Here is a 12,756-nt window from a genome sequence, read left to right on the forward strand (position 1 = left end):
CATATTTCATTTGCTGAAGCGCAAGAACAAATGGTGAAGGGAGTAAGTGGGTGGTGAGGATGATTTGGGGCTGGAGGCCTCGTTCTGGACAGCCTCACTTATCCAGATTCCATCACAGCCAGGTCCCTCATCCCATCTCGTTTGCATAGTCGTATGCTAAATGCCGATCGCGTTAATTGAGAATACGCCGTTTTGTGTTCGTCTCTGATTGCCGGGAATTTACTGACACTGTCCATCTAGCTCAGTCCACGGCAAAGCCGTCCCAGAGTGGCACAATCCGGCACCAGAAATGGCGGTGCATAAAGTGAAAGACCTCAACGACCTGATCCAGCAGTACCAGAAACTCGGGGAAAGGTCTACAGAGAATATTAATGCACGCCGTTTAGAGTATTTTGAGGGCCCTTCACACTACTGCAGATGCTGCGAATCCATGATGTCCGAATCTGGCATCGAGAAGCTCAAATGTCGCTTTGGATATCAATTTCAGCTTGAAGTACATGTCTCTTCGATCGCAAGAAGGCTGCCAGCTTTGCAGGACAGTTCTGAAAGCGAGTGGAAGGTTTACTGCCGCTGTCGCCACCGAAGCATTGACGGTCTTCGCCATGCATGGGAACCAGCCAGTTTGGACAACCAACGGAGATGTCATAGACAGTCTGGGTCTGTACGGCTCTGATGGTCAAATACGGACAACTGTTCTCGTCTACACAGCTGCGGGTAGGTTTAAGACATAAAACACGTCAACAACACATCTCCATCCTGGCAGTTCTAACGCAGTTCAGACGACCCTGCCGCCAGATTCATAAGCAGACGCCCCATGGCATCCGACGTGGGCAGCAATTTGGTATCCCAGCAGATTAAGACTTGGATCAACGAATGTCAGACTCAGCATCATACCTGTCCTTCGATCGAAAACCCCCCGCTACCAACTAGGGTTATATATGTAGGACGTGAGGTTGATGGCTCCTGGGACGGCTTGAAGCTCTATGTGAGCGAAACAGCCGAGAAGGGACACTATGCAGCATTATGTTACTGTTGGGGGAAGGATGAGAATGTTGTCACGACAAAGGACAATATTAACTCACACAAGGATAAACTCGAATTCGCCAACCTCCCCAAGACCATTCAGGACGCCATTACAGTAACAAGATCATTGGGCCTTCTATATCTCTGGGTAGATGCACTCTGCATACTTAAAGACGACAAAGCCGATACAGCGAGGGAAATCCAGAAGATGGGGCACATATACATGAATGCGACGGTTACCATCGCGGCATCAACCGCCTGGTCCGCATCCAAAGGGTTTCTGCAACCGCGGAAACCGCCGGAGAGTTGTGAATTCGCCGTTCGTACCCCAGATGGAAAAGATGGCCATATACACGTTTCGGCGGTTGTCAGGCACTTTTTTGCTTTCCATCCATTGGACTACCGCGGATGGACTCTGCAAGAGCACCAGCTGTCTCCACGGCTCATCCTGTACAGCAAGAAAGAGGTTATCTGGCGCTGTCGCAAAGATAAAAGCAAAACTATTATCCCTGGCCAGATAGTCTATCAGCAGCCCCTGCGACTCCTACCATCGGGAATTTTCGAGGCTTGTACCTCCCGCGCCGGCAGGACGGTAACGCAGCAAACACAGCTTTGGACTCAAATCGTCTGCGAATACTCTGGACGTCAGTTAACTGTCGCTGTAGACGAGTTGAATGCTCTTGCGGGGATTGCCAAGGTGCTCGCAACATTCTGGGACGACGTTTACATCGCTGGCCATTGGGGGAGATGTTTGATACAGCACCTGGCCTGGTGGACTATTTTCCCTTCGTCAAACAAGTTACCTACAGATTACGCTCCAAGTTGGTCTTGGCTGTCTGGCGGACAGTGCATACGCTTTGACATTGTCGATGTTCCCACGGCTAGAATGGTCGAGATGCCGTTGCTTGAGGGGGCTGATTGGCAATGCGGACAGCGTTTAGCGCTTGTTCTCAGTGGTCCAGTTATTGACAAGGGAAGTTCTCTCTGGTCGAGATTGCGGGTGAAGAAAGAATACCCCGGAGAGCAGATGTGTGTGCTTATTTTAGGGTATAAATTTTATGGGAGGGGAAAAAAGAAGAGGGTTGGAGTGGGCTTAGTACTTGAGAAGGCTGATAACAATCACTATCGGCGTCTGGATAGAGTGATTGTCAAGGGTATGGGGCTTAGATGGGATTCCAAGATACGGACAGTCAGCATAATTTAAGTCCTTAGATGTCTTCATTACATATCTAGGCCTGCAAAGTACACTATTGAACCAAAAATATGTATTGAACAAGGCTTACAGTAATCCATACCCATTGTAATGTATTGGAACCAAGTCTCAGCTCGTACGTAAAACGAGACAGAAGATTAAAATGAGAACGCCGCATTATTGTCTGTTATGCGTGTCCATGCGACTGCTATAGTAAGTCTGCCTGCACCGCATCACCCTGCAAATGTCCCAGGCTTGACTGCGCGCAAGTAAATAACGACACAGAGACTGCTAAAGGAATGTGTTATTCAACTATCTGTAAGGACTGACTAGGTTAAACTACGATATCATTAAAACAATGCATGCCCGCGAAATGAGTGGCCTCTACAACTCGCCACAGGTTCCTCACGACTCTATCTCCGGTCTCGAAGTCTGGTGACGATTTACAAGTCATCTCCGAGAGGAAATCTGAGGCGAACAAACTTGAGAAGACCGTATTCCTCCCAAAGTCCACCCTTCTTGAAGGTCTTCTGCTCCTCCACCTCCTCAACAAGCTTGACCTTGTGGGAAGTGTCCTTGGTCCGAGGCGGGAGTATCTCCTGCTCCGTCTTGACGACAGCAGTGGAGATGAGTAGCTTGCCAGAAGCGTCAATGGCTTCTGCAGACACAGAAGTGAGCTTCTGATGGGGAACAAAGAGTTTGGTCTCAAAGCTGTTACGCTCGACTTCACCTAAGAAATGACGAGATCCAAACTCATCTGTTTCGGCGTAAAACCGCCAAACAGCAGTTTCAGTGTCGCCATTCCAAGAGACATAGACGGTCGTGCCCTTCTCACTCTCAAGAGAAACAATAGCAGGGTCTTCGCTAGGCAAACCAGTCCAGTTGTAGCGGAAAGCACGGTAGTTTTGGACCCCGTCACCAAGAACGCCAGAGTCCATGTAGGCGTGGAAGATGGGCGTTCCATCGCTGGTGAACTCAGTTACGGCACCTTCAGAACCCCATCCGACGAGCACGTTACCGCCCGGTAGGACTTGAGTGCTTCCCTGGGACTTGGACAACAGGTCGTCAGGTGGGAAGTAGGCACCGACAAGGTCAGCAGTCCAGGATTTGGTGTTGAGCTTCAAGATCTTTCCGCTGCTGGTTGGTGCAGTGTGGACTTCGGATCCGCCGCTGTGCTCAGTGCCATGGGCGCTGTTATCGTACAGGCTGATGATTTCGATGCCGTCTTCCTGGCTCAGCCAGCGGGCGTGGTGCTGGAAGCAGAACTTGGTGCCCTTGGCCATCTTGAAGTCGCTTCTGTTGCCGTTGAGGCGCCAGATGATGGAGCCATCTGTGCCGTTGATCTTGTGAACGGCGCAGGCGTCACGGGCAGAGATGAGGTAGTTTCCCTCGGCGTCCTTGTCGACGCTGTTGATGTGGAAGTAGTCCCATGCGTCAGAGGAGTTGTATCCGGAACCTGCCTGTCCAGGGTTGATTGGAAGAATAGCCTCTGATTGGGAAGAGAATTAGACGTGGTGTTTATGAAAGGTATGGAATTAATTTTGCTCACCATCGGGAGTTACATGGTCCAGGCTAGACCACTCAAAGAGCAGTTTTCCGGTTGAGATATCAAGCTCTACGATGAGCAGTTAGCCTTGTATCGTTTAAAGAACTGTATTTTTAAGACGAACCTTGAATAATGGCATTCACAATCCACTGCTGCTCTGGGCTCGCGCCCCATTTGGTCAAGTCTCGCGGCACAGGCTGATAGATCTGGATCAAGCCAGTTTCCCCATTCACGATATGAAACTCATGCTTGTCAACCAGCTTATGATTCCCAGCACGAAGTTCACGAACAGTCTCATAACGCTGGTCGACAAACGTAATGTGTCCATGGCCGTGTCCATATCCAGCATTGTGGTCACCTTCAAAGCTGAACAGGATATCCTTGCCCTTCCAACGACCAGCCTGGAAATTGGTAGACCAGATGCTGAAAATGGAGTAGCCAGACCACACCAGGTCACCATTGTCTCTGAAGATGTATGGCCCGGCCTGGCGAGGACCATGCTGCTCCGTCGGAGTATCAGGGAAGCCAGCGAATGGCGCGAGGAAGAGATAGCCCTTCTCGACGGCATTTGTGGCCGGAATGGTGATGTTCAGACGAGGCGGTGCGAGGTCCGGACGAGATCTAAACTGCCAGTCTGCCGCGACGGGCGCCAACAGTGCTGCCGTGACGAGGCTAAGCGGAGAGCTTGCTTTCATGGTGGTCGTTTGGGTCGGTTGCTGATCATGTCAGATTCCTGGGATCTCATTTCCTCGTTAAAGAATAGGTACATTCACCTTGATTCAGTACACGAGCCCTAAAGTCAACAGACTTGTTATTTCCTTCTAAGATCTGCCTGTAAGTTATTTTTTGAAGTTGTCGAGACTTTCGTCACAGTTGTTGGGATTGTTGAGTTTGGCACACCTTAGGACCCAATTTAGCCTTATATTGGGGCGATTACATGTGCTTCAATCACGCAATAGCCACGAGGCATTAAGCAACCGACTTGACACCAATTGGCAAATTGGCCGTTGTCGGGGCCATCATTTTTACACATGGAGGCCGATGATCCGGAGTCATATTTGGGAAGAATTGCGTGCTCATGTGTGGGTGCCTGTGGCTGTTTGGTTGGTGGTTTGGATCCAGCTTCAATGTTGACAGCAACCAGGGTCAGTCCAGTTCCACCAAGAGTTGTGAATCGCCATGCCTAACAACGGACTGGATGGAACTAGTGCCCTGCCGCTTTTACTTGGCAGGGTAGGTTTTCTCTAGTCGAGAGTCTTTATTTAAGAGTTATTCGATGCAGACTGAATATTGTAGTATCTGTGTAAGTGTACTGTAGCAACCGATAGTTTGGCATGGCGTGGCGTCGTCACTGCCTGAGAGTACACAGTGTCTTTCTTTTGACTTAATATACTCCGTAGGGCCTGTAGTTTCGAAAAAAAAGAAGCATATAGTGATTAAAATTTAATATTTGTTAAAGGGTCTTGTTGATAACTGTGTAGCGGAACACTTTTTGTTGAGAACAAACTGCAATGGGATACAACATCAAATCTGAGTGCAAGCTAGTCACCTCCCATACCGCTTGTCAATGCAAAGCTGTGATGTACTGTACGCAATGAGGGCGCCGGAAACCATCTTCACTGGCCATTTTGACCACAGAATTGACCTGTGGCGTGCTGGTTGCATAGTAAGTGTCGTGATCAAAAGTCACTTGTCGGTGATGCTGACTATCATGCAGATATATTCACTCATTTTTGCAGCCCGGCCATTCCAGTACCTAGGAGATGATTCTGTGTTAGTCGCGCAGATGATTGGATTTGTCGAAGAACTCCCAGATCAGTGGAAGAACAAATGGGAAACGATGCCAAAGCGCAGCTCGCATTCTTCTGCCAATACACTCCCCGGCGATGGTGGTATCTCAGATCAGGCATTCAAACTTGAAACTAGGTTTCACGAGATCGTGAATGACCCAGAGTTGATGCCTCTTTTGCCTGTTATTCGGGGGTTAATGCGATTTTTACCCTCCGATCGGCTGACCGCAGCTGAGGCACTGGAACTACTGGGCATGCCCGATATGTAGGCCATAGCCACATATCATGTTGAATTTATACGCGAGATTTGTTTTTCAGCGAAGGATACCATCAAGTTTGTAGACTTAGACACCAGGGACGCGATCCAGAGTGTGATCCAGAATCATGAAGGTTGTCCAACATGGATGAGCTGTTAAATGGTTCGGCCTTGAAGGACAAACATTAGCAACAGCCTTTTCATCTGCATTTGAATATGGTAGATGAGACCAGAAATCAGCAGGAAAATGAACCTGGCCATAGTTTAGAAGTACTTGGCTGCTGAAGCACCCCTTGTGAGGTCTTTTGAGCAGTCTGCCATCATCCAGTCCAATTGGCCATTGCTGCAGCATACTAGAAGCCTTTATTTTGCTTGTTTGCTATCCCCATGATAGCTGTGATACCAGTGGTTAAATTGAACGACCTGCCGTACGAAAGAGCCGAATTTTTCCTTCTTTATAGTGATGTGTGCGGGCTTCCCTGTCATTGGACATTTGAAGCCATCGGACACTCGAGGTCATCATCATCCGTCGTCGGATATCCGAGGTCGTCACTAGCTGCTTCCATCACATTTGGAAGATAATTAACGAAAGGCGGCATTGCAAGCAAATATCATGAAATAAATACTAATTGAGCAAGCTTTCTTAGGCAAGGATTTATTACTTGGCCAAAAATTAGCTGCGTCTCATTGTGTACCGCAAAAGCGGCGATGCTCAGACACCTGTCACTTCAACTCAATCTATCCACATTCAGGTTCCACACACACATTGATGCAGATGCAGAGTGCTCATCACGCCATCTGATAGTTTCTCCTCCTCTTACACCAATCTGGTGAAGAATTTCCTCTTCACCTTGGGTGTCATCCTGGGCCATCGCTGGTCGAAAGTTGCCGACCAAATCTGCGACGTCCCGACCATTGTCTCACAATTTCAGCCCAACCTCACCTCACACTCTTCAACCTCACTTCACACAGCGTGGCAGCAAGTTGGTTTCCGTGAAGTATACACATCCGTTGAAATGACCTTGACGAGAGAAGACCAAGAAAATGGCATTCTCTGCCAGAATCCCCCCGATGAAGCCGTCCAACGACGCGAGGACCAACCGCTCTTACAAACTGCCATTCCAGAATGGAAACCTCCCCGAGGCTTCGTCTGGATTCAAATCGCCCTCATGAACAACGTATTCCTCAACGCATTCGACGGCACCATCATGGCAGCAACATACGCCGTCATCAGCTCCGAATTCGATGCCACAAATAGCGCATCCTGGCTCACGACAGCATACCTCATCGCTTCTACGGCCGTCCAGCCTCTATACGGTCGCATTTCAGACATCTTTGGCCGACGAATCTGTTTCTTCGCCTCCACCATTCTATTTGGAGTTGGGAGTCTGGGCTGCGGACTCTCGGGCAGTATGGTGATGCTCATCGTTATGCGTGCGTTGACTGGAGTCGGCGGAGGCGGTCTGCACATTATGGCTACGATTGTTAATTCCGACCTCATTCCGTTTCGAAGACGTGGCATATATCAAGCTATGCAGAATGGTGTCTTTGGACTTGGCGCCATATGCGGAGCTTCATTGGGTGGGAATATTGCTGATAGAATTGGCTGGCGGTGGTGTTTTCTTCTGCAGGTGCCGGTGTCTGTGTTTGCTCTCATCGTGGGTAGTCTTGTGGTTAGAGATCAGTCGTCTAGCATGTTGCTGTCTCTGGATGAGGGACTGCAAGTCATGTGGAAGAGGATCGACTTTTCTGGCGCCCTTGTCCTTGTTCTGGCTGTTTCCATTCAGTTGCTTGGTCTTGGTCTGGGTGGTAACTTGTTGCCCTGGGGGAGTCCGTGGGTCATTGGTTCTTTAGTTGGGAGCTTGATACTCTTTGCTGTGTTTGTGGTCGTCGAAGGAAAGACGTCTGCTATTCCAATGATTCCGCTTCGGATGTTAAAGGGCCGATTGCCTGTTGCGACGCAAATATCCAATGCTTGTGCCGGATGCGCAGCTTACGGCGTATGAACATGCAACCTTCAGCCTGGTTTATGGCTACTAACTTGGCACAGTTTTTATTCATGGTACCGCTATTCTTCCAGGTTGTTCTGCTAGAGTCAGCTTCCAAAGCCGGTGCTCGTCTGGTCATCCCGTCGCTTGCAACACCAATTGGTGCTGTAATCGCAGGAGTCGTCATGTCCCGATACGGCAAACTCATTCCAATGATGCGGATAGGGTCTATACTCATGGCGGTGGGAAATGCCCTTGTGTTTTCTCTACGATTTGTCGATTCGAATTGGAAGTACTTTGCGTACATTTTCCCTACCAACTTGGGCCAAGGCGTTGTGTATCCATCCATCCTATTCACCTCACTGGCTTCATTTGAGCATGAAGGTATATCTACACCTTCCACAAACCTTGCACTTGATCTCTTTTGCTCATAATTCCTTCAGATCACGCAGTTTCGACATCTACAGTCTACTTGCTTCGCTCGCTCGGTGGCGTTTGGGGAGTGTCCATCACCTCTGCCATCGTGCAAACTTCGCTCAGCGTCCGTCTTCCGGATGCTTTGGGCGGGATACCAGATAAATGGAGAGTACGCCCCATTTTTTAGAAGTCTTCATTCTTTCCGTTTATGTATATGAGTGTATCTCAAGCTGACTGAACATGTGTGTAAAAAACAGATTATAGATCAGATCAGGCATTCGGCGTCTAGTGTACATAACCTGCCGCCGGAGATTCAAACGCAGGTTCGACTCGTTTACTATGATGGTATTCGCTACGCTTTTGCTGCATGCACAATTGTGTCTCTTATTGGAGTGGTGGCAGCCTTTGTGGCTACGGCTTCTAAACTGCGAAGCACCCATTAACATGGTAAGCATGGACTGACTGAGCTGAGGCATTTATGCTGGCAAACGACGGAGTATCGCAGAGCCCAGCTATTAGCAGTAAGGTTATCTACGGTGCACCGTCTGTGGAGGACGCGGAGATGTCAAAATTGCTAGAGCGTAATATAGAGTAAAGTGGTTGAGTGTATTCGGTTGGATGTAGGCACATAGCACTCGACTACCCAGCCACCACGTACGTCGAGACGCAGTTATACACTGGGATATGTTAGTGTACTATGATATCTTGTATTAATATGTATTGCTACATTAGACCATATACTCTTCTGTGTTAGCGTATACCAGCTGTGGGCAGGAGAGGTGTCCATTGCACATAGACAAAAGACAACTGGCTGATCGTGTCGAACAGCAAGTCCTTCTGACACATGAAATATTGTTCCTTACTCTGTCTTATTGGCTGTATGACTGGATAATATCAAATAATTCTCTCCGCAATCGGCACTTACGGCGTGTTTCCGTCTGTGTGGAAACCACTCACCATCGTGGTTGGCGATGACGAGCTTTCGGCTGCGATTGTACAATACCCCTGGACCCGGTCGTCCCTCACTCTGGCTTGAGGCACACATCAACATGCACCTGCAAGAGTGAAAGTACTGACTATGAACAGGGGAAGACAGTCAAAAGTAATAAATGTTAGGGAAATACAATGGCAACTACCTCTGCACAATCTGCTCTTTCATGTGGTATTAGTTAGGATCAAGCCACACATTGCGAAGCTGCGGTGTATGATGACGAATTGCAATATTCCATACTATTGACGTATGCATCAGAGTAACCAACATGGCAAGCCGAGTATCAGTAGCAGAAGTATGGTACGTATGGAAGGTTGTCCTGGAATGTCATGGTGTTGTGCCTGATATACCACTGTAGCCGCTGCTGGATCTGATTTTGGAAACAACGACCGAAATCCAACACCTTCTGCTATCAAATTATTCTGATACAATTTTTGCAACTCTCAAAATGAAGAACAACGTCCAACAAAAGCCCCTTCAGACCGATTCCTCGGCCACAACGAGCTCTGCACCCAGTGAAATTGCAGAATCCAACTTTGACGACCTCCCACCCTCGACCGGCCATCAATATGGCTCCGTAGAACCACACGTCTTCACGAACCCAGTCCGCGCCGACTATTGGAGGAACATCTACGAAAATGCAAAGTACGAGTGCAGACACAGGTTCGATCCGTCGTTCCAGTGGTCTCCTCAGGGTGAAGTTATCGTCAAAAGGAAAGTAATTCACTTTACTTGACTCCACAACTACAAGATGAGTTTTTTGAAATTTCTCTGGTGCTGACTTTTCCCACTTTCACACAGCTCGATTGGCGCATCATGCTCTGGGTGTGGGTGATGTTTTCTTCGCTCGACCTTGTTCGTAGAAACATCAACCGCGCCGTGTCGGACTCCCTGCTTGCAGACCTCAAGGTCAATACAAATGACTATAATACCGGGCAGACCATCTATCTGGTCTGCTTTCTGGCCGCTGAGCTTCCCGGTGGGTTGATCAGTAAGAGGGTCGGTCCGTTTCGGTATACGCCCACGGTGATTATTCTGTGGGGAGGTCTTTGTATGGCTCAGGCGGCGATGCATGCTCGTTGGAGTTTTTGGCTGCTACGGGGTTTACTTGGCTTTGCACAGGGCGGTTTCATCCCTGAAATGGTATGTGCCACTGCTTTATCTTTCGTGATGTGGACTATTCCGCTGACATTGGTGACAAGGTACTGTATCTGTCGTACTTTTACAAGAGCAACGAACTCCCGTTTCGCCTCAGCCTCTTCTATACGGTTATCCCGTTGACTCAGATTTATGGCAGTCTTCTGGCCGGTGGTCTACTAGAGATGCGTGGTCTTCAGGGCTTAGCTGGCTGGCGGTGGTTGTATGTTCAACATCCAGTAACAGTGATTTTGGCATTGACTCACAGTCTCTAGGTTTCTTGTTGAGGGTCTCATTTGCGTAATCATCGGCTTCATCTCTTACTTTGTCATGGCGCCTTCCATCACTGAGCCTGCCTCCGCATTCAAAAGGGCTGACGGTACCAACAAATGGTGGACCGAAGAGGAAGAAAAGATTCTTGTCAATCGTCTTTTGCGCGACGACCCAACAAAGGGTGACATGAACAACAGGACCGCTGTATCAGCGCGAGGCATGTGGGAGGCTCTCACTACATATGATTTGTGGCCAATCTTCATTGTGAGTCGTATAAGCGCAGTGTTCTACATGCATCCATCGCTGACCGCAACCGCAGCTGGGCATTTTTGTCTGGATTCCTTTCCAGCCCACTGCAAATTATCTGTCATTGACGCTGCGTAATCTTGGATATACGGTATTTGAGTCCAACCTGCTCGCCATTCCTGGATATGCTCTCTTTGCAATCAATGTACGTTTCTACCTACGTACAAAGCCAAAAGTATCTGCTAACCGAAACAGACGGTTGCGTTGGGCTGGCTCTCTGAAAGATTCAACGAGAGACTGCTCATCGCCGCCGGAAGCAATATTTGGATGCTCCCATTCTTCATTGGCCTCATCTGCATCAAACCAGATGCCAACCCGTGGGTTCGCTACGCCCTGCTCACCGGAATCAATGGCATCCCGTACACCCACTCCATCATAGTCGGTTTGGTAAGCCGCAATGCAAAGGCAGTTGGACGCCGGGCCGTGGCCGCTGCAGTATACAACATGACGTACCAAGTTGGAAGTATTGCAGCGGTGAATATCTACCGCGACGGGGACAAGCCATACTGTAAGTTTAGTGTATGTCCTTGAAGAGAAATAATGCTAACCACGTTCCAATAGACTACAAAGCCAACAAGGGGCTTGTGGGATTGTGCGTCTTTAATATCCTGCTGTTTGTCCTGGCGAAGGTGTACTACGTGTGGCGGAACCGCGTGATTGTCAGACAGCATGCTGAAACACCTGAAAGCGAAAAGTCCCGAATGGTAGATGCGCGATTTACTCACTAAATATGGGTGAAGAGTGACACTTGAGATTGTTTCGCACTTTCAGGTGGTGGTTGTGGTCATGACAGTACTCTCGATGTGGTATCCAGTTGAAGCAGTAGCTGGCAGCGCGGCGACGTAACTGAGCGGGAGAGGGAGACAAGAACGTAGATAGTTGGCAAATTGTGTAGGCAGTGTTTGCTGCACCGAGGTCAAGTTCGATTTAGAAAATTATATGATCCTTTCTGCGAGCCAAGATTTGAGAATTATGATTGCGCATGATTGCAGCTGTGTCATGATGTATATGAAGCCGAAGGAGTTTGGTAGTCCAAACATGCAGATTTATCCTCGATAACTGCTCCGGTAGATACCAGATTAATTTCCAGAAAGTCAGCTGAAAATTCCGAAATCACCTGATTGATGGTGTAGTTGACATGCCAAAGTACAATGCGGCAGAGAAGCCCCAGGCGCCCGCCAGACTGCTTGAAGAACACGCAAGTTCGGCGGTGATGATGGTCAACGTTCATTTCAAATTGTTCGGTTAGCCTCTCAGCTTACCGCAATCTATAGATTTCTTCGTATGCAACTCCAGTGACCCAAAAAAAGAAGATAACTATGGATGCAGACTTGGCTGGGACATTGGTCAATTCATGCGGTGCAATTGAGGTAATTTTGGTAATGTTCCTTAAGGTTTATTTGTGGCTGACTCCCCAACCGAGGACAGAGTGCCGGAGTGGTTAACGGGAAAGACTTGAATCCCTCACATGATTCAGCAATCTTTTGACTTAGGTCGCGCAGGTTCGAATCCTGTCTCTGTCGCCATTTTTTTTCTCTTTTTTGCGTACCGTTCAACTATTTATTTTTGATGTGGGGTAGCGGTATCATTTTGTGGATGTCACGTTTTTATTTTTATTGGCCAATTAATTAATCTGTTGTGCTCACGGCATTCTTGATGTCTCGTCATGCATGGTGATGAACCTTGAAGCCAATATGCACACTGCACTGTGGAGTTCATACACCACTCGGCATCTGTGAAAGTCAAGAGGCACACGAGGCTTACCTTTGCAGCTTTTGAAACTCCATTTGCCGCGAACCTACGAACCTAAAGTTGCTGGTGGTGAAATATTGAGTGT

At 48.4% G+C, this 12,756-nt stretch overlaps 4 protein-coding genes and 1 non-coding gene across 5 annotated transcripts; 4 read left to right on the forward strand and 1 right to left on the reverse strand.

The window, feature by feature from the left end:
• Positions 1-602: 602 nt before the first annotated feature.
• Positions 603-2,227, forward strand: VFPPC_09358 (heterokaryon incompatibility protein; the record flags this gene model as incomplete). Its single annotated transcript, XM_018287906.1, has 2 exons — positions 603-714; positions 780-2,227. 2 exons carry the CDS (start codon positions 603-605, stop codon positions 2,225-2,227), a joined length of 1,560 nt encoding a protein of 519 aa, XP_018139233.1.
• A 431-nt stretch (positions 2,228-2,658) lies between these two features.
• VFPPC_09357 (hypothetical protein) lies at positions 2,659-4,456 on the reverse strand (the record flags this gene model as incomplete). Its single annotated transcript, XM_018287905.1, has 3 exons — positions 2,659-3,704; positions 3,765-3,830; positions 3,886-4,456. 3 exons carry the CDS (start codon positions 4,454-4,456, stop codon positions 2,659-2,661), a joined length of 1,683 nt encoding a protein of 560 aa, XP_018139232.1.
• Positions 4,457-5,355: 899 nt separating this feature from the next.
• VFPPC_09354 (MFS drug transporter) lies at positions 5,356-8,655 on the forward strand (the record flags this gene model as incomplete). Its single annotated transcript, XM_018287904.1, has 6 exons — positions 5,356-5,427; positions 5,479-5,816; positions 6,589-7,807; positions 7,858-8,179; positions 8,239-8,381; positions 8,470-8,655. The coding sequence occupies 6 exons, from the start codon at positions 5,356-5,358 to the stop codon at positions 8,653-8,655; spliced, it is 2,280 nt and encodes a 759-aa protein (XP_018139231.1).
• A 996-nt stretch (positions 8,656-9,651) lies between these two features.
• VFPPC_16522 (hypothetical protein) lies at positions 9,652-11,647 on the forward strand (the record flags this gene model as incomplete). The annotated part of the gene is made up of 7 exons (XM_018294275.2): positions 9,652-9,921; positions 10,005-10,346; positions 10,406-10,563; positions 10,616-10,877; positions 10,933-11,064; positions 11,115-11,427; positions 11,481-11,647. 7 exons carry the CDS (start codon positions 9,652-9,654, stop codon positions 11,645-11,647), a joined length of 1,644 nt encoding a protein of 547 aa, XP_018139230.2.
• Positions 11,648-12,342: 695 nt separating this feature from the next.
• Positions 12,343-12,442, forward strand: VFPPC_17334. Its single transcript has one exon. It is a non-coding gene; the product is annotated as a tRNA-Ser (tRNA).
• The last annotated feature ends 314 nt before the right edge of the window (positions 12,443-12,756 follow it).

The sequence above is a fragment of the Pochonia chlamydosporia genome, chromosome 7 (assembly GCF_001653235.2).
Source record: "Pochonia chlamydosporia 170 chromosome 7, whole genome shotgun sequence".
In the NCBI taxonomy this organism is placed as follows: Eukaryota; Fungi; Ascomycota; class Sordariomycetes; order Hypocreales; family Clavicipitaceae; genus Pochonia; species Pochonia chlamydosporia.